Here is a 19,026-nt window from a genome sequence, read left to right as displayed (position 1 = left end):
GTATCACACACCATTCCCTGACATGCGCCAACATCGCCTATTTGACAACTCACAAACCCGTTCCTATTGGCTCATCCTCCCCGGGATGCAAAGATGGCTGGGAACGAGTCGACAGGAAAGTCTGGAGGTCAATGACACCGGCCTCGACTATGCCCTCGCTGGACATTAGTCCGGGCCCGAGGCCGCGAGGCTTCTGCATGGGGAATTGTGGAGAATCTGGGGATTCTGCATATAAGGACGCGGGGATCTGGTCCACGCTCGTGCACGCCATTGTTCTATCACAACTGCTTCTCCATTCTCGTGTGGGTGGCTCACTGCATCCCCGGATTTCTCCACGCTTCAGCTTGACCCACCATGCCTCTGTACAAGCGAAAAATCACTGTCGACGATGGGGCTGTCACATCGGCTGTCCATTTGACGCTGCAACAGTCGTTGTTTCCTAATGCATTAGGTATGTCATGGGCATGAAGCACACGGATGCGTTGAACGAGCACTGACTGCTTGTGCAGTGATGATCCTTTTCTTCCTTTGGGGATTTGGATACGGCCTGCTGGACACTCTGAACTCCCACTTCCAGACGACCCTCGACATCACCGCCGGCAGATCTAGTGGCCTGCAGGCTTCCTATTTTGCAGCGTACTTCATTTGTCCGCTGACTATCTCGGGTTGGATTGTTCGCAAATATGGCTTCCGAGTTACTTTCATGACGGGTACGATCCGCGAGATTGTATATCCAAGAGAAGATCTAACGGGATTGGTCGCAATCAGGTCTTGCCGTGCTCGCTGTTGGATGTCTTCTATTTTGGCCCAGTGGAATGAAGAGATCATTTGGGGGTTTCTGCGGCAGCATGTTTGTATGTGAGCGACGCAGAAACCTCGCAGAGACTCTATCTAACCTCCGAAGTAGGTTGTTGGTGCCGGGCTGTCAACTTTGGAAACCGCAGCGGACCCGTATGTTGTTTACCACATCCTTGGGAACTACGCTCTCTCCTAATCTACCAGCTATATAGATTTCTCTCAATTTGCGGGCCCCCGAAATATAGTGAGATTCGACTGAACATCGGACAGGCTGTGCAAGGAGTGGGAACTTTCATTGCGCCGCTCCTGGCTTCTCGTGTCTTCTTCGCCAACACTGTTGATACCAACGCTGGTTTGAAGAACGTTCAATGGACTTACCTCGGGGTGGCTTGCTTTGTTGCACTGCTTATCATCCTATTCTACCTCGCACCATTCCCCGAAATCACCGACGCAGATCAGGAGGTTCTGGAAAGCCAGATCGCTGACAACTACCAGGACACTGGCCCATTCCGGAAACAATATACTCTGTTCTTGGGTGTGTGGAGCCAGTTCTGCTATGTGGGAGCGCAAGCCGCCGTGGCAGGGTACTTCATCAACTTTTGTGAGGAAGCTGGCCGAAGCTCTTCTACAAGCTGTAAGTGACTGACTATCAGACTTCATTGAGCCATCGACCTAACAAGCGGCCTCGCCAAGCCGACTTACTTTCCGTTGCTCAGGGTCTCTATGCATTCATGCGTTTTGTGGCCGGTGGATTGATGATGATCAAAGCTTTCAAACCTCGGTACATGTTGACCGTATTTTTGGTTCTTTGCTTTGTTTTTTCAGTTGCCGCCATGACCACCCATGGCACGGCCTCAGTGGCAATGATAATTCTTGTCCTATGCTTTGAGTCGGTAAGTGTACTAGAACGGGGAGAAAAATCCATCGTTAACCGCTGGTCTTTGATTTAGCTCTGTTTTGCCACAATCTTCACCTTAGCCCTCCGTGGTCTTGGGCGCCACACGAAGCGCGGTGGATCTATGCTCGTAGCAGCTATCTCAGGTGGCATGGTATTTCCTCCGATGATGGGAGCTGTTGTGGTATGTCATGAGATTCTTGGGTTGACAACGAATTGATGATCAACAAACGGCTAACACCACCGGGTGGTGGAGACCAAGGTCAATGCTCATGCTGCCATGGCAATTCCCATGATGGGCTATATTTTAGCTTTAATCTTCCCAGTATACGTGAACATCTACAAGAAGGATGTGATGGATTTGCATCGGGATACTGAAGTCAATGCCACTCTTCCGGTTAGCAAAGATGTGGCGCTGGAAGAAGGTACTCATGAAGCTATTCAGGGCAAATCCACAACTTTGAATGTGGAGACCGTAAAGGAACAGAGGTAAGTTGTCGGAACAAAAGCACAACCAGGAGATATAGCTTAATTTGAATACTGTGATCACGGCTTGACGAATTTTTGAATTTATTCTTGTCGGATATATCCTTACTCGCGAATGCGTCATGGGTGCGAAATATTGGAAAGTAGACATGAAGTCCTCACTATTCAAGGATTCCTCCGAAGATTCAATATATCTGACAGCCTTACTTGTCCCTTTTCACCCCAGCCTTGAGCACCACTCTGAACGTCCGGCCGGACTCGGAGGTACCAAGCCCAAGCCCGCTTGTCCAGTTCGTTTGTGTTCAACGTTGTGATCCATGACTGGCATACCAAGTCAATGGCACATATGATGGAGGCCACACACTCTTCTTTCTCTTTCTCGAGCACGGCCGCTGACTTGGGCTTGACTGACGGATTGCTTTCTTGCGGCTTCGAAATCGACCTGAAAAGATACGTTCGCGCAGATTCGGCTGTGAATATAGGCAGAGAGCTGCTCTTGTTCGGCGCAGGTCCTTTATCGCCACGCTGAAAGCTTCGTGTTGCCTCCAAATCAACGCCCCAGAGCGGGGGCATCCTATCTGTGTCATCGCCATTGTCGATACTGCCTAGGAAGTCGTCGCTATCTGTTGCATCAAAACTCGGCTGCCCTGAGCCGGATTCTTGAGGAGGTTTTCCCTCATGTGGATTGTAATCCCACCGTTTTAGGACTCGGATCTCTCTTCCGAGGACTTTGATTAAGGGATGGCCCTCTCCATGCCCTTCTTGCTCTGCTGATTGCCCTGTTTCGATGCCTAAAATGGCAGCTTTAGACCGACTATTGGCATTGACAACTGCCTGCGCAAGGCTCAGTCTGCTGGATATTGGCTGCTCTGGCATAGTGTATTTCAAGACACACACCGCGAAAGCAAGCACCAAGGGTGCTCGGTTGGTGACTACAGTCATGTTTTGAAGCGCATCTTCGGTAAGAGACCAGATGGGAAGACGAAGAGAAGACTCAATCTCGAATGGTGTTGATGCATTCGTAATGCAAGAGCCCTTTTTTCTCTTTCGTGGCGATAGTGGTGCATCGTCAGATGAGGCTCCACGCTTCTTTGAAAGCCGTTTGGCAGCATTTAGCACCTGCTTGGCCAGCTTGTCATCGTGAAATATTTCTTGCAGAGCTTTTATATCTATTTTTGAGATCTGTGTTGCACTTCGAGCTTGTAAGAAAATCAGGATACTGGCATGCTTGGCGAAGCATACCTCGTCAGATTGGCTTTCTGTAGATCCATAGCCTTGCCCATTGCGACGGCCAACGGGACTTTAGCATCCTTGGAGAGGAACCGCAAAAGATCCGAAATTTGCACAGATGCCATTTTTGGAATTCTGATGCTGCGAGCAAGTTCTCGAGGAAGTGGTTGGTACCCGAGAAGTTGATGTGATGCTCATCGACAGACAAATAGCACGATAAGCGGACCGCCCTGTTGACCGCCCTGCGATTGGCGTACCCGATCAGGAAGGACTCCAGCTACGTCTTCAGCTCTTCGATCTCTTTACACCTACCCAAAAAGGGGCCTGCTCATGAAAGCTTCTGTTGCCTGGTAGCTTCTTCAATTATGCCTGACGAGTCCAAGGGGAATGGCTTCCCCGACGTCTCCGCAAAACTCTCCGCGTTGCCCAAGAAGTCGCTCTTCGAGCGTCAGAAAGCCGAAGCCGAAGCCAAACGCGCCCGCGAACGAGCCGAGACTGCTGCAGTTTATGAGGATTTTGTCAAGTCATTTGATGATGAGACCCCGACTGGACCCCGGACCTCCGACCCCCGACCGAGTACATTTGGCAGCCGAGGTGGATTGGGAGGGCCAGCGCGACGGCACTTTACAAGCTCCAGTCAGCGCAATAGTGGCCCAGGTACACTGGGACCGCCACCACCGTCCCTGCCTCGGAAGCGGACTCATGATGGATTCGTGCCATTGCCGCGCAATCGGGACTCTACGCATGGTGTTCTAGGATTCGATCAGACAAGCACAGGCGCGTCTGGCCCACCGCCCGCATTTCGGAGCCATTCAGATGACGAAGATGACCGAAAAACCGATGCAAAGGAGGCTGAAAGGGCAGCTGCTAAGCCGACGCTATACCTGGCTTCACTTCCTCCGGGCACCTCACCCTCCGTACTGAAGTCATTGATACCATCTTCCCTAGTCGTGGACCATGTGAATATCCTACGCCCACAGATACAATCCCCCACCGAACGAAAATCATCGGCCGCAATTATCACTCTTGCTAGCGACTCTGCAGCATCAGATATCGATAGCGCCGTGAGCACCCTTCAGAACAAGTATCTCGGCCGTGGGTATTATCTGTCTCTTTCCAGACACCTTTCGTCAGCAGCAATCAGCTCAACCTTGTCGACAACAATAAGCCACTCCTCAAATAGCTCACTTCCTTTTGGTGCGAAGACTATCCAGCCGCACATTGGAGGTAGCTTAAGTCGTGCCCCGCCACCAGGACCACATTGTGGAGGCTTTGCACCTCCCAGTTCGTTTGGACCAAACTTCAACAGAGGCGGGGCATCTACACAGGTTGAAGTGAAAGCCCCATCAGATATCAAACAGTTAAGGCTGATTCATAAAACCCTTGAGAGTCTCCTTCACCACGGGCCTGAATTCGAGGCCTTGCTCATGAGTCGGCCAGAAGTACAAAGAGAAGAGAAATGGGCCTGGCTATGGGATGCACGGAGCCCTGGCGGTGTCTATTATCGCTGGAAGCTATGGCAGGTTGTCACAAACCCGCGATCCCGCGGTCTTCGAAGGCCGGGGCCTCAGAAATCTTCATTCGTTTTCGAAGATGGAGCAAGCTGGATAGCCCCGGATAACCATATCAAGTTCGAATACTCTACGCATCTTGATGAATTCGTTTCTGACGAAGACTACAACTCTTCGGACGAAGAGCAGTGGGACGGAGAAGACGAAAGACGCAACCTTGGCGGAGCCCCTCCGCTCGATGGGGTGAATGGACAAAACGAAGGACTCAGCTACATGAACCCACTGCAGAAAGCAAAGCTCACCCACCTTCTTGCTCGACTACCTACGACTCATGCCAAGCTTCGGCGGGGCGATGTGGCGCGGGTCACAGCGTTTGCGATCGAGCATGCCGGTGCAGGCGCGGACGAGGTCGTGGACATGATCGTGCTAAATATCCTGAGCCCGCTGGCCTATACTGGAGCCAATCCCGATCGGGAGCTAGAAAAGGATGCGGCAAAGCCCGAGACTGGGGATAAGGATAATGCAAACGCTTCTAAGGAGCGGTTGGACCTATCCTCTGCCAAATTGGTTGGGCTTTATATTATTTCCGACATTCTGTCTTCATCAGCCACCAGCGGTGTGCGCCATGCATGGCGATATCGACAGCTGTTTGAATCCGCCCTTCGCTCGCACAAGGTGTTCGAACATCTTGGACGCCTTGAGAAAGATCTCAACTGGGGAAGACTGAAGGCGGAGAAGTGGAAGCGCAGCGTGGGTACGCTTCTCCATCTGTGGGAAGGGTGGTGTGTATTCCCACAATCAAGCCAGGAACACTTCGTCCAGAATTTTGAGCAGCCACCACTCACCGAGGAGGAGATAGAAAAAGAGAAGCTGAAGGCCGAGGCCGAACGAGCTTCCAATGCGTTTTCCAAGAGCAAGAGTCGATGGAAGACAGTCGATGACGATACAGGGACCGGAAGTGTTGATCACAGCCGCCCTGCCGAACGTGACGGTGGTGCAACCCAGCCTGGGCTGAGTGGCGCGGACATCGCTGAAGACGAGTCCATGAGTGACATTGATGGTGTCCCCATGGAAGACAGCGACTTGGAGAATCCCGACGAAGAGGGGAAGGCTGTGGACGAAGAGCAGTTACCGCAAGACGATGGTGCTGTCAAGGAGCAGCAACCGCTCTCCCAACCCGAGCAGGAGTCTCAGCAACAAGAGTCAGCATCTCGGAGGCCTCGAAAGCCACGGCCCAAAGCCGAAGACATGTTTGCGTCTGAATCGGAGTGAGCTGGACGACCTGTCATAGGCAAAGATAACAATAACTACAATGATACCAGCACCGCCCACCAATCGATTGACCCTGCGTAGAAGATAACATTATCCCACCAGGGGCAGCTCACCCGTCCCTCAGGTAGATTTGATACTCGACTTGGGCGAGCATAAGGCAGCCAGGCATCAGCGGCAGAATTCGTGCCCCACAACCCCTCCCGCGTCAACAAATACCTTCTTCCCTAGCTCTCGCTCTATACTGTTGCATCTCCCCTTCGTCGTTGGATCCTCACATCTCAAAATGGCCGGTGAGTCAAAAATCTTCCTTGGGTTCCCGATTGCGCTCAACTCTGCCCCTCCAAGCATGGCGGGGCAGTATCCTGGACCGGACTCAAGCTGGATGTGAACGCCTTGCGCCAGGCATTCTCAACGGATGACCAGACGGAAATGAGCCCACCAGGACGAGAAAAACCATGAGAGTCAGCTAACAGAACATCGCGCCACAGACTTCACCAGCATCGCTCGTATGTTTTCCCCAGCCCACTCTGGATTCCGCGTGCGCCGCGCACACAGCGATGACCCCGCGCTGGCGAGACAACCCCACGACATACCGTCCTATGAGTGCACATCTCTGACCTGCGATCCTTCAACCCTACAGAGCAGTTCGTTCAGTTCTACTATGAGACGTTCGACAACAACCGCGCCGGTCTGACCCCGCTCTACGTAAGCTCAACCTGTCGACCAAACCCCTGGCGCTCAGCCGCGCAGGGTCTTCCAGCCCATAACACTGACGACACAACTTGAATCATCACAGCGCGACCAGTCGATGCTCACCTTCGAGACCAGCTCCGTCCAGGGTGCTGGTAGCATCACCGAGAAGCTGACGGTTCGTCTATCCCACGCGCAGAAACAACGAGCAAGTTGTGGTTCAGTGAGGAGATGAGAATGCTAAAGAAATTGTCCCCACTTTATAGAGCCTGCCCTTCCAGCAGGTCCGCCACCAGATCGCGACCTTTGATGCCCAGCCCTCCAGTGAGGGCGGCATCATCGTGTTGGTGACTGGTGCCCTTCTGGTGCGTGAACAGAATCCTCCACTCCGCCCATCTCCCGACTGACATCTCGATTGCGATATAGGTCGACGAGGAGCAGAAGCCCATGAACTATACTCAGTGCTTCAAGCTCCAGCCCGACGGTGCCGGCAGCTACTTCGTTCTCAACGACGTCTTCCGCCTGATCTACGCTGCTTCCTAAACCGCACGCGCGGACAAGCAATGATTGCTACGATGCGATGACGGGAGGGATATCTCTTTGCGGATTGGGCGTGTGCCCTGGGCATGATCTAGGTCATCCAGGTGCACAGGATACAGCCCACTTGATTCGTTGAGACGAAAATAAACCAAGTCAATATCATATTGGACATTTGCTTCACTTGGAATGGGGCTGTATATCTCATTTCCATGTATCGTATGCGTAGCAAGTCGCCAGGGTACTTCTGACCTTGGCATCTAGTATATCAGACATCATCCAAGGGGCTCATCATATCACTGACTTTGCAAGAGCGGCGTTTCCTCAGAAGGCCGGTCTGCAGGCACCGGATCCCGCGCCGGCGTCTCAGGTCGCTCCGACGAGTCGCCATTCGGCACGCCATTCTCATCGGCGCGGTGGAAATCTTTTTGCCGGCTATTGAGCCCAAAGTATTCGAAGTAGATCGCCATCACGAGCAACGTGCCCTGCAAAGAGGCTGTGACCAACAGAACCCCCCACACGCTCCAACCCTTGGCGCCCTCGCGCGCCGCTAAGCTCGCGGCCCAAACCAAACTGCCCGGTGTCTGTATACACATCATTGGGATGCTGAGGCTGCCCACGCAGCGGAGTCGGAAGGTCGTATAAATCTGCGGGAAGTACTGGATCGACGCGAGGATGGCAGCGAGGATGCCGAGGAAGTTCGCCCAGGCAGGCAAAGCGGCAGGGCGGCGGAGGGCAAATGCGACGGACAGGATGACCGTGACGAGGGCATGGAAGAGGCATAGCGCGGTGACAGCCAGTGCGGTGCGATATGTCGGGCCGCTTGAGGCGGAGGAGACCGAGGAGACGGGGTCGGTGGGTGAGGTAGCGCGAGGGAAGTAGATCACGAACAGCAGTAAGCTAGGCCGGTGTCAGAGGGACCAGGCTCTGGTCGTTTCAAAAGGAAGCACGCCACTCACATCGAGAAGAAGCAGAGCCACTGCATGCCCATCTGGAACACGCCCAGCAGCGATGCGAAGCATGCCATCCCGCTGATTTCTTGGCAACATCCGACGTCCTGCGCGGTCTTGGGAAAGACGAGGATATTGGCGAAGGCGGAGGTGCCGGAGGTGACACCTAGGAGGACGAAGTAGGGTGAAATTCCAAAAGAGCTGCGCCTTGAGATGATGCGGATGTGCTGTGGGAGGTAGGATAGCAGGATGCCGATGATGATCAATCTGACAGTCACATTAGCCGCCGTGGCCCCTTCCAGAATACTAGGAGACCGTACACCGAGAGGATTGGCTGGAAAATGCCTGGCGAGGCCAGCTCGCGGCAGTATGGATTGGACGGATCCATGGTCTATGATTTGCTTTAGATTGAGGCCTTTGCCCAGGTGACGCCTTTAGCTGAACCCGGAATGACGTGGGACCCTATCGCACTTGAGGCTTGCGGCTGCGATGTCCACAAGGCGAGATGCCAGCAATTAAATCATATGCCAATTTGGTAGCAGGGAGCAAGGCCCATAAAGCAGGATGCAGGGTTGTTAGGGTTGGGGAGGAAAGAGGATACAGGAAATACAGAGACGGTCGCAGTCAGGCGAGAACACAGGGATCGCCCCCCGCACAGATAACTACCCGCCCCGGGTGCCTGCGCTAAACGCCTTTGGGCCTACGCGTCCATTGTCCTAAGGATCTCCTCACTGCAGGCACATCGGGAGATTTGTGCATCCATTCGCGCCGCACGCTTCCTAGCTACATGAGAACAGACCAACGAACTTCTTCCTGGGCCATAGACCCAGTCGCAACGCATGTTTCCTCGCTGATCTCGCTCACTTCCCCTCGCACTTCACGTTCAGTCCAGATGGCTGAACTGAGTGACCACTCGCTGGGGGTTCACACCCCTTGCCATCAGCAGTTCCGCTGGACGGGCCTCACCCCACCGATGGAAGGGACGCCTGGCAAAATACCGGCGGTACTTGACATCTGTATCCCACGTCAAAAGAAGGCGTGCCATGTGGCCCTTACTCATAGATACCGCTCTTCTGAACGCAGTTTCCATGCCGGCATCGACCATGTCGACACTGGCCCCAGCTTTCAACAGATGCAAAGCAACCTCAATGTCTCCTCGCTCTGCTGCTCGGTGCAGGGCGGTCTCATTCCACCGGCAGGCCGCATTGACATCGGCAGCGTGAGACAGCAACAAGCTGGTTTCTTTATCAAGCCCCATACTGGCTGCGTGAATCAGTGCAGTCTCTCCACGATGGTTGCGGGTATCGGGGTCGGCTCCAGCCTCGAGCAGCAGCCTGGCTATGGCCACATGCCGGCGAGTGATGGCATAGAACAGCGGTGTCAAGCCCTTGCTGTCCTGTGGTGACGGATGGGCATGAAATTCAAGCAGCAGTTGGGCAATTTCCACGCTGCCACGCATGGTGGCCAGCTGCAAGGGTGTGATATCAAGTTCATCAGCCTGGTTGGGGTCGGCACCTTTCACCAACAGCAGTCGCGCCATCTGCTCGGAGATACCGGGTGTATGCAGCGGACCCTCTCCATTGTGCAGCACAAAATTAGGGGCCGCACCATGGTCAAGCAGAAACTGGACACAGCCCAAGTCCCCTTTCTTGACTGTGAGAGACAAGACAGTGTTCCCCCACATGTCTGCTATGTTGGGGTTGGCCCCTTTGTCGACCAAAAATGATATGAAGTGCCCCCGGTTTGCCAACGCCGCCAAGACCAATGGGGTCTGTCTATCTTTGCTCTGAGTATTGAGATTGGCCCCTCTCCTGATCGACCTCAGCACAGTCTGCGCATTGTCCCGATGGACACCCCAGAGGAGCGCCGAGCTCTCATGACAGGCAGCATTATGAGAGTAAAGCCTGTCATTTAAAAGAAAAAACAGATGGCTATTCGTCTGTGCAAGGTTGTTGATGCTACTCTCATCATCGCCGAGCATGTCCATGATGTCGAGCAGCAGCTCGTTCGGCAAGGTAAGCAAAGACATGCTGACAGTGAGACTTGCAGCCGACAGAAAGAACTTGTGCTCGGGGTTTGATCTGATGCAAAGACACGTCAGTTGACAGGGCTCTTCGGGCTTCTTATATTGCATACATTAACTCAAGGATCACTCGTGCAATTCAAGATGAGCTCTCCAAGACGTGCACAAGATGCGGGAGAGGTGATAAGAATGGTTGAATGGTGTTGTTGACGGACAGGCAGCAGCGACAGTATCAGACCAGCCCAGGAGCCGCCAGAGCGGAAGATGTGCAGCGGAAAGGAGGGCAAGGAAGAATCACTCACGATTGAGACTAAAGAATGAAGAGGGCTTCTCGTCAGGCTTGAGCGTCAGTTATTCTGCAGAAGAGTCTTTTTTGGCAGACTGAGGGCTGCAGTTCTGGCACAGAAGGTCGAGGGAATGGCGTTGGAAGAAGGTGAGTGAAGAAGAGCCGCATGAAGCATGAAGAGAGGGAACGTCCTTTTGGGGTTGGGCTGCCGACGAATCAGGAAGTCAGAGACTATTGGAAGTCGTGGGACGTGTTTAGTCCCAAGCTCCTTGAGCATCATTACAAACGACACTCGGCCACTCCTTCCCTCCCAATTCAATATCCCTTCATTTCCCAGCGTCGGGCGGCGGCAACTCTCGAGTCTGGTGCCTCGCGGCCCTATCCCAGCGCATGCAACAGGGCCAACACATCAGTTCTATCCCTTCCAGCAGAGTGCTTGATATACCACGATTCACGCAGAGGCCGCCAAGATATTGGTCCGTCTCGGCTTCATGGCGAGTGAACCCTATTCCGAAGAGGTCGGGATTCTCCAAGAGTCTCTCATAATACCCGATAAGCAGGATTGAGGGACTGAAAGATTGGTACTAAATGAGACCGGTGCCTTGTTGTCGGCTCTGTCAGGAAATTCCGCAGATGCAGCCATATAAAATCTATCGGAATGGGACCGGGGTCCTGATCATCAGGACCCCATTTCTCAGAATGAGCTCGGTGCTGTTGTCTTGGAATATTTTATTGATAGAGCGAGTCAAGACCATGTCGGCATTCAGCAAAAGAGCATTCTGATAGGGCATGACATCAGGATCAAACGTGTGCAGCCAGACCGACATGTCACTCTTATGGACATCATTGGTTTGCAGCCTATGAGACATAAGCTTGACTTTCACAACAGTTGCCCTGTCGTCTCATATCCGCTGGCACCTGTCTCTGGTAGATCGGGAGCCACCAGAACAATGACCGGTACGGGAGTCTGTAGTTTGATGTTTGGTACATGGACTAGCTGGTACAAAAGTGCAGTCACCGCATACTTGCAAAGTAGCTTCTGCCATTCCAGTTCTTTTCTCCTGTGGTTTTTCTACGGTCTGATGGCAGGAAGGTAGCAATGGTGTTAGGGGCCTTGGTCTATAGTGGGATTGTGCCGCTGTTGATTGAAGAGCCATCGTGGAGGCTATCTAGTGGCGGTGGGCACACCAAACAATAATCAAATGATGGATTCAACCGAGAAAAGACAGAGTAGAAGCGGTTTTTTGCTCATGGAATCTCCAGGGCGTCCAGTCTCTGATATCACTATTGCTTGAAACCATGGTGCATTGCTCGGAAGCTATCGCGGCAGCAGCTTTATTGAAATGACTCGTGAACAATCCTACATTAGATGTAGGTGGCATGCCATTTGGGAAAAATAGACCCATCATTATTTGAGAAAAGTGGTGCAATGCATGCTGCATCCGGACGCTGATTGGTCCAACGCAGACTATACAATCCCGCAGTCTCATGCGACATCCGCACTCTTCAGTGGCAGTGATCTGCTCCAAAAGAACAAGAGAGTATGGAAAGAAGTCTTGGAGCTTGTAAGGATTCCATCAACTATATAAAGCAGCTCAGTGCTGTCAGCCAATACTGCTAGTGCGCTAGTCCTCTGCATGTATTTATGTAGTCTGCCGTTGTGGCACCTGGTGGAGCCGCCCGTGCAGAAGAGCTGAAAAGGCCAAAAACCACCGAAAGACTCGGCGAGGGCGACTTCACATTGCAAACTAACAAAAAAAAAATGGAAAGACACTCCGATCAAGCCCCTGATGGCCTTGCAAAACTGCCGAATAGAATGGGAGCGATCTTCAGATGACGCCAATCTCCTTTGTGGAAGAATGGGCCCTTTGATGAATCATGCACTCATAGAACCAGGCAAATTCCCCAACTACGTCACTCCGTGATCATCGCTGCTTGTTGCTTTTCCCTGTCTGCACTTGAACGCGTGCGATCTGAGCTCTCGTTTTTAACAACTTCAGTGCGCCCCCCAACTCCTTGATTTCCCATCTCTTAACTACTAGCAGTATGTTCTCTTCTTTCCGCTGTTGCATCTGAGCTGGTCAACCAACACGGATACTGACTCCGCATTTCTGCAGCTTCCCCAAAGCCCTCTCATTATCTACAACCATCCGCCAGGATGAAGTTCCACCTGGCCACTGGCCTGGTCTTCCTACTTGCCACCACTGAAGCAGTGGGAGCTTCGAGCTGGTGGAGCAAAGCTGGTCTGTTGGCAATTTCTCTCCGCGTCGTGGTGCGAGTCCTCGTCATGCTAACCTCGTCGCCTTGCAGTTTACAACAAGTGGCACGAAACTGAATTGGAGCGATGGCTCTCTGACCACGGTATAGCTTCAGTTTTCATAGCTCATGTCTGCGAGACGAGAATACTAACTGCTTCTCATCAGACATTCCCTATCCTACGCCGGCCGACCGCAGGGATCTCGAGAATCTGGTCAAATCCAACTGGGACAACAAGGTGCAAAAGCCCCTGGGCCAAGCTTCGGATCAGGTCTCAGACGAGCTGCATCAAGCCAAGGAATGGGTTTTTGACACGTAAGTCAGGGTTGCCGGAACCCTCGTATGTTTACAAAGTTAACGCGGACCTTGTCGCTAGTTGGTCGGAGTCGCAGCTCAAGGCATTCCTCGATCGCCATGGCATTCCGGCACCCCAGCCCCGCAAGCGCGATACCCTGATCAAGGCTGCCCGCGAGAACTATGAGTCCATTGCGAAGAAGGCCGGTGAGACCGCGTCGTACCCCGGCAACTGGCTGTACGAGCAGTGGTCCGAGTCCGATCTCAAGGAATGGCTTGATGAGCGCGGCTGGCCTGCTCCCCAACCCACTGACCGTGACAGGCTGATCGCGTTGGTCCGCCGCAACTCTCGACTGGCTAGCCTGCAAGCGAAGGGTATCGCTGCCTCGGCAGTGGCCTCCGCGGAAGCTGCTCAGGCCTCCTTGAGTGACGAAGTGTTCAACGCCTGGTCAGATTCTAAGCTGAAGGAGTTCCTCGATGAACATAATGTGAAAGTGCCTCAGGGCTCGAAGCGCAACGAGTTGATCGCTCTGGCTCGCAAGCACCGTGCCTACCTGCTTGGCCAAGCTGCCAGTGTGTCTGCCGCCGCCTCGGAAGCGATTGGCGCAGCCACAACCCGAGCTGGGAACGAGTATGCCCGCGCGACAGATGATGCGAAGCTGAAGGCCGAGGATGAGTTTAATGCTGCCATTAAGATGTGGTCGGATTCCCGTCTCAAGGCCTTCCTGGATGCTCGCGGTGTTCCCGTGCCCCAGTACAGCAAGCGTGATGAGCTTGTTGCCAAGGTTCGCGCCAACGCCCACCGGGCTGCTGGTGGATGGAACGAGTACAACTTCGATACCTGGGATAAGGAGCACCTGCTGTGAGTTAGATCTTGCTTTCTTCTGTGGCCACGGCTGACTAGATGCTCAGGAATTACCTGTCTGCCGTGAATGCAAAGGCTGCAAGGAAGGTTGATGCATCTCGCGAAGAACTGATCAAGCAGGCGAAGGACTCCTACGTCAAGGCCTCCAAGGCTGGTGGCGAGCACTACGCATCCGCTACCTCTGCTCTCACCCTGGCCACCGGCTCAGCAAAGGACTCTACCTTTGATCAATGGTCGCACTCCGAGCTTAAGAAGTACCTTGATTCGTATGGTATTCCTGTGTACCAGGGGTCAAGCATCAATGAGCTCCGCGCAACTGCCCGGCGCCAGACAACGTATTTTACCTATGGCACCAACAACCCTCGAGACACTATCTATGCCAAGGTTATGGACACCCTGTACTGGGCCTTGGAGCAGCTGAAGATCGGAGCGTCCAGCGGTCGTGCTCAAGGCCAAGAAGCCGCTGAGAAAGTGCGCGAGAAGATTTCTGAGAAGACTCAGAGGATGCGTGGGGAGCTGTAAACCCCACGGATTGTTCTCCCACTCGTTGCGGAGAGCTGAAGGGTAAAAAGCGAGCTTTCTGCTCCACGATGACGAAATCCTGGTCACAATGATTTATGACATTTTGAATTTGGGGATTACTGCGGATTAGTTTCTCGGGAGCTTTGGTTTTAGGTTGTCAATAACAGTTTGTCCCTCGATTGAATTCTCTTGAGAATCAGCACTCGATAAGTCTATTTGCAGCGTAGCCTACTGTTGAGCGGCAAGTAGTGATAATCCGAAATTCATACCCCAAAAAACCATCATCACGCTTATGCAATTTTCCCAATGCCATTATGGATTCGCCATCTTATCTTCGGCGAGTGATGGATAGATACTCTTGATGTTCCAAATCACGACTTCGGTGCTTCGGGATCGCCCTCGGCAACCAGCTTCCCAACCACCAGGTACTTCTCCGAGAAGCGCTCCTCCCAGGACTGCAGGTTCTCCAGTTGATCGGCGTCCAAGTCCTTGAGGTCGTCTAGCGGAGCCGACAGATCCTTGGTCAGCATCTCCTCGTCGAAGCTCTGGTGAGCCAAGCCGCGCGATGCGTCACGGCCAGCGAAGTTCTCATAGGGACCGCCCTAATCCAGCATCATCAGCTCCCTGTCTTGATTCCGACCTGGTTATGATTGTAGTGTCTCAATCCACGTACCGGTCCATAGAAGTTCCTGCCTGGAGTAACGTCAAAGACCCGGCCACGGACAGCCAGGAATACGGGCTTGTCGTTCTCGCCATTGAACTCGATCAGGGTCTTAGGTGTGTAGGTGCGGAAGACAACCGGGGGCGGACCGGGCGGAAGAACGATGGGTTGCTTAGGGCGGAAGTGCCAATACAGCAGTACGACGAACAGCGAGACGAGGATGAGGTTGATGGGCGAGGCGACCGACATCCTGCTCGGGGGTTAGTTATGGTGCGTCATGGCCATGATTGCGGAAGCAAGTAGCTTCACGAGAGAGACCAACACTTCGCCTTGTGGTACGGAACCTTCTAAATGGTGGGTCAGCAAGGTTCAACTACCTGGACATGGAGATCGAGACTGAGTCACTTACCAGCAGCGGTCATGGTGGGAAGGGTGATGGAGGTGTGTATGTTGTGCAGGAGCAAGGAATGATGATTGGCAAAGGACCGGATTCTGCGGAGATCGATGACATCGGTCTCCCCGCCCTCCACGTGATGCTACACTGCTTATTTCTGTGTAATCATGAAATTGGTCGAAGTACATATGTACATGTCCAAGCCCCAGTCCTATGTCCTCTCCATCAAACGGGACTCGCCGCCCCCATCGATGACACGTTCGGGCTAGAGATGGAGCCTCCGATGGGCGCCTTGTGCATTTTATTAATAGCCCGCCATGGCCCATCGACGCGCCAAACGCAAACATGAAACCACAAAGCCCAGTCCAGTCCCCTAGAGGCTCCGAGATTTCCACTCCACCTGATAATCGCCCCCATTTTAATGTGACGCTAATTACCTACCCACTCCGGCACGTTTGATAATGCCATGTTGTTCTCGGGCGTCTGTGCCATACACTCTCTCCTAGTGCTCTTCTGTATGCCATTCGCTCGGGTGTTTACGAGACCTGTCTCTCTCTCCTCTCTCTCTCTCCCCTCCTAGCCTCACTTGCCCCTCGCGCTGAGCTTTGTTCCCTGATTAAACAGTCGTCCGGCACCTCCGCCTCCTCCATCCGCCCAGCTGCGCCATCTCTTTTCATCTCACCTTGTTGACACTCACTGGCCCGGTCTGCCTCTCTTTTCTCTGGCCGCACTCGCAACTACAGCCTTGTCGAACTGTCCGCCGCCCGCAGGCCAGGATGTGGTCCAAGGGACCGTTCAATCGACGACGACGTTCGATTGACCACCCCACATCGGTTGATAAAACATCAGAGAACCCATCGGTCTCTGCGGATCCTGCGCGGGCGGATATGTACACCAAGGAATTGCCAGCCTTGCCAAAGTATGTGCTTTCCCATGACGATCCAGTAAGCTAGTTGTTGATCCATCGGCAGTCAATCAGTCTCGTCACTTCAGGAAAGCCCGACGCAGCCGGCCGCGCCCGTGGCGGTTGGTGATAACTATGACCCCGCGGAGAAGAGATACTCAGCGGTTTCGCCAATCGAGTCCCCCCTCCTAGGGGCGTACGATAGTGATAGCAGTTTCTGTGTCTCACCCATTGAGGAGACGGAGCATTCTCCCCGCCACGAGTTCAAAGACTCCTCCCAGGATTCCGAGATCGTCCCCCATGAGCCACCAGCGGCAGCAGCGTTTGAGCCCTCGCAGCGGACGCAGAAAGCAGTCCAGTTCGTAAGGAGCTCCGAGCAACCGACGCGCTGGGATGATTTCTCTGGCGAGCCGACTACAAATGCCGCCGCGAAAGCTGGCCAAGTGGCTCCGCGAGATACAACCTTCCACAAAGTGCCCGGGTCGCACGCGTCCAATTTCCTCAATTGGGGCCGTGAGCAGCTCCAGCCCAAGAAGAGACTTACGCAGGCCCGCATTCGCATCACCGGCTCCTCCAAAAACGAAGTATCTGCGCAGAAGGATCCCAGAGGTCGATCGTCGTCACGTGTGCATCAATTGGGAGAGCATTCCGGCAATCGCTCTCACTCAAGAGACGCGAGTCCCCATGTGAACAATTTGGGCTTCGTGCCAACCGTGGTAACGACGATCACCGCGGGAAATACAAAGCCGTTGCCAGAGAGACCGGCCAGCGAGCATGCCTACGTGAAGCCTGGCCACGAACAACCAGAAACCACCCAACCCGCCGAAACTAAGTTCCACGCGGCAATAGCCAGCATGATGCGACAAGAACAGCCCCTAAGCCGGCTCGGCGCTCAAGATTCGACCACGCGGACCGAGAGCCCGGGCGAAAGCCCCAATGACAGCCCGCGAGATAGCCTCAACTTCGGGTCTAAATCTACGGACGACCTACATTCTTCCATCATGGCTCGACGACGTCCGATTCCTCTCTCCATGCCGACGTCGAAGAAGCCCGTACGAAAGCCCACGCCGTCAGAGGCTTCACAGGAACCCGCAATGGCAGCTCAGCCTCCACCAGAACAACCTCCACAGGATGCAGCAAGTCGCATCCGAGCTCAAGAAGCCCGACGAGATGAGCTCGCTCGGCGTAGAGTCAACCTCGAAACTGTCATTCAAGAATTGACCCGAGTCATCCAGCCTACATCCATTGCATATGATCTGGCTGCCAAGGCGGAAGTGAAGAAGACCGTCCAGAGCATTGAGAACGAAGTCGCCGAAATCAAGAGGGAGGAGCATGAGCTTGGATTGAAGATAACTCGGGCATGGAGGCGACTGGACGAGAAGGAGAACAACGGTGACGGCAGTAATTTGTGGGTCAAGCGCGTCACTAGCTGAGTGTTGGATGAGCTTGTCGTCAATCCAGCCCTGCTGGGCCTTTCATTTTGTGGTTCTCCCTTTGCCGAGATTGAGCGTCTTTTTGTCTGATTTGGATACCCGGTGGATTTGTTTTCTTCTCATATCTTCTTCCTTTCATGCCCTCGGGCGTTTGGCCTCCTCTCTTTTCAATGCGCAGGATGACGGTCAACCATTTTCTCCTTTCCCTCGGGCTTCTGTGTTCCATATGAACGATTGACCATGAGGAGAAAAACATCAGTCATACCCTCCGGCATAAACAGACACCCAGAAAGCTAGCAGTTAGGGGCTATGTAGTAATGACTTGAGTCTATGCAAAATACATCAAAGTATGTATGTGATTAACCGCAGTCATAAGAATTGGTGGGTTGTAGAATGCGTTCCGCTCTTATTGGATATGGTTCGTTTGGATCGTAAAGTTGATGGCGAACTGGCGAGACCCCTTCTCCCCGTCTCTAAAAGCATTCCATCCTGATTATTTCTTGCCCGACTTCTTGATGCCCTGCTGGCCAGTGTTCAGAGGGCCTTTCTTGCCCTTGGCCGCCTCCATCATGTCCTTCTTCGCCTTGGCATCTAAAGTGGGATTAGATGGCTATTGAGAAGAACCGGGTCAGATACTTGAAGATGGAAAGAACATACCGGCCTTCTGCTTCTCACGAAATGCGATTTCGTCCTCATCGAGCTCCTTCTTCTCCTTCTTGGCCGACTTAAGAGGCTTGACCTTGCCACCTGTGGTAGATGCATTAGCACATGTGATGGCGTAGATTGCGTTTCCCAGATGTCACGCACCTTCTCTGCTTTGGCCACCCATGATTGAGGTCTATGTTGATCGAGGAGGGATTTTGATCGGGAGAAAGGAAGATCAGAGGAGGTAGATTTGGCGAATGAAAATTTCCCCAAAGAATCGATCCCCGCCGGCTTATCAGCGCCACAGGGAGGGGCAGCCACCGCCTGCTTGATCGGTACTGGCGCAGAATCTGCCGTATCCGGGCTCAGATGAG

At 53.4% G+C, this 19,026-nt stretch overlaps 10 protein-coding genes across 10 annotated transcripts; 5 read left to right on the top strand and 5 right to left on the bottom strand.

The window, feature by feature from the left end:
• Positions 1 to 354: 354 nt before the first annotated feature.
• On the top strand, positions 355 to 2,186 carry N7459_004313 (uncharacterized protein; the record flags this gene model as incomplete). Its single annotated transcript, XM_056943497.1, has 8 exons — positions 355 to 451; positions 510 to 710; positions 769 to 854; positions 908 to 951; positions 1,011 to 1,432; positions 1,624 to 1,691; positions 1,749 to 1,877; positions 1,950 to 2,186. The coding sequence occupies 8 exons, from the start codon at positions 355 to 357 to the stop codon at positions 2,184 to 2,186; spliced, it is 1,284 nt and encodes a 427-aa protein (XP_056800380.1).
• Positions 2,187 to 2,344: 158 nt separating this feature from the next.
• N7459_004312 (uncharacterized protein) lies at positions 2,345 to 3,534 on the bottom strand (the record flags this gene model as incomplete). The annotated part of the gene is made up of 2 exons (XM_056943496.1): positions 2,345 to 3,371; positions 3,422 to 3,534. The coding sequence occupies 2 exons, from the start codon at positions 3,532 to 3,534 to the stop codon at positions 2,345 to 2,347; spliced, it is 1,140 nt and encodes a 379-aa protein (XP_056800379.1).
• A 240-nt stretch (positions 3,535 to 3,774) lies between these two features.
• On the top strand, positions 3,775 to 6,192 carry N7459_004311 (SWAP/Surp domain-containing protein; the record flags this gene model as incomplete). The annotated part of the gene is made up of 1 exon (XM_056943495.1): positions 3,775 to 6,192. The coding sequence occupies one exon, from the start codon at positions 3,775 to 3,777 to the stop codon at positions 6,190 to 6,192; it is 2,418 nt and encodes an 805-aa protein (XP_056800378.1).
• Positions 6,193 to 6,475: 283 nt separating this feature from the next.
• Positions 6,476 to 7,425, top strand: N7459_004310 (nuclear transport factor 2 family protein; the record flags this gene model as incomplete). The annotated part of the gene is made up of 6 exons (XM_056943494.1): positions 6,476 to 6,482; positions 6,681 to 6,698; positions 6,833 to 6,897; positions 6,989 to 7,060; positions 7,149 to 7,247; positions 7,309 to 7,425. 6 exons carry the CDS (start codon positions 6,476 to 6,478, stop codon positions 7,423 to 7,425), a joined length of 378 nt encoding a protein of 125 aa, XP_056800377.1.
• Positions 7,426 to 7,715: 290 nt separating this feature from the next.
• Positions 7,716 to 8,757, bottom strand: N7459_004309 (PQ-loop repeat-containing protein; the record flags this gene model as incomplete). Its single annotated transcript, XM_056943493.1, has 3 exons — positions 7,716 to 8,319; positions 8,379 to 8,636; positions 8,690 to 8,757. 3 exons carry the CDS (start codon positions 8,755 to 8,757, stop codon positions 7,716 to 7,718), a joined length of 930 nt encoding a protein of 309 aa, XP_056800376.1.
• Positions 8,758 to 9,252: 495 nt separating this feature from the next.
• On the bottom strand, positions 9,253 to 10,398 carry N7459_004308 (ankyrin repeat domain-containing protein; the record flags this gene model as incomplete). The annotated part of the gene is made up of 1 exon (XM_056943492.1): positions 9,253 to 10,398. One exon carries the CDS (start codon positions 10,396 to 10,398, stop codon positions 9,253 to 9,255), a length of 1,146 nt encoding a protein of 381 aa, XP_056800375.1.
• Positions 10,399 to 12,836: 2,438 nt separating this feature from the next.
• Positions 12,837 to 14,615, top strand: ish1 (double-strand break repair enhancer MSC1; the record flags this gene model as incomplete). The annotated part of the gene is made up of 5 exons (XM_056943491.1): positions 12,837 to 12,921; positions 12,989 to 13,039; positions 13,102 to 13,249; positions 13,311 to 14,090; positions 14,141 to 14,615. The coding sequence occupies 5 exons, from the start codon at positions 12,837 to 12,839 to the stop codon at positions 14,613 to 14,615; spliced, it is 1,539 nt and encodes a 512-aa protein (XP_056800374.1).
• Positions 14,616 to 14,986: 371 nt separating this feature from the next.
• On the bottom strand, positions 14,987 to 15,698 carry N7459_004306 (cytochrome b5-like heme/steroid binding domain-containing protein; the record flags this gene model as incomplete). The annotated part of the gene is made up of 4 exons (XM_056943490.1): positions 14,987 to 15,217; positions 15,289 to 15,526; positions 15,599 to 15,623; positions 15,686 to 15,698. The coding sequence occupies 4 exons, from the start codon at positions 15,696 to 15,698 to the stop codon at positions 14,987 to 14,989; spliced, it is 507 nt and encodes a 168-aa protein (XP_056800373.1).
• A 748-nt stretch (positions 15,699 to 16,446) lies between these two features.
• Positions 16,447 to 18,007, top strand: N7459_004305 (uncharacterized protein; the record flags this gene model as incomplete). The annotated part of the gene is made up of 2 exons (XM_056943489.1): positions 16,447 to 16,614; positions 16,664 to 18,007. The coding sequence occupies 2 exons, from the start codon at positions 16,447 to 16,449 to the stop codon at positions 18,005 to 18,007; spliced, it is 1,512 nt and encodes a 503-aa protein (XP_056800372.1).
• A 493-nt stretch (positions 18,008 to 18,500) lies between these two features.
• N7459_004304 (translation machinery-associated protein 7) lies at positions 18,501 to 18,836 on the bottom strand (the record flags this gene model as incomplete). Its single annotated transcript, XM_056943488.1, has 3 exons — positions 18,501 to 18,598; positions 18,665 to 18,754; positions 18,815 to 18,836. 3 exons carry the CDS (start codon positions 18,834 to 18,836, stop codon positions 18,501 to 18,503), a joined length of 210 nt encoding a protein of 69 aa, XP_056800371.1.
• Between the last annotated feature and the right edge of the window lie 190 nt (positions 18,837 to 19,026).

The sequence above is a fragment of the Penicillium hispanicum genome, assembly GCF_028827665.1.
Source record: "Penicillium hispanicum strain IBT 35686 chromosome Unknown utg000004l_segment0_segment0, whole genome shotgun sequence".
Lineage (NCBI taxonomy): Eukaryota > Fungi > Ascomycota > Eurotiomycetes > Eurotiales > Aspergillaceae > Penicillium > Penicillium hispanicum.
This window is presented reverse-complemented; position numbering and strand designations above follow the sequence as displayed.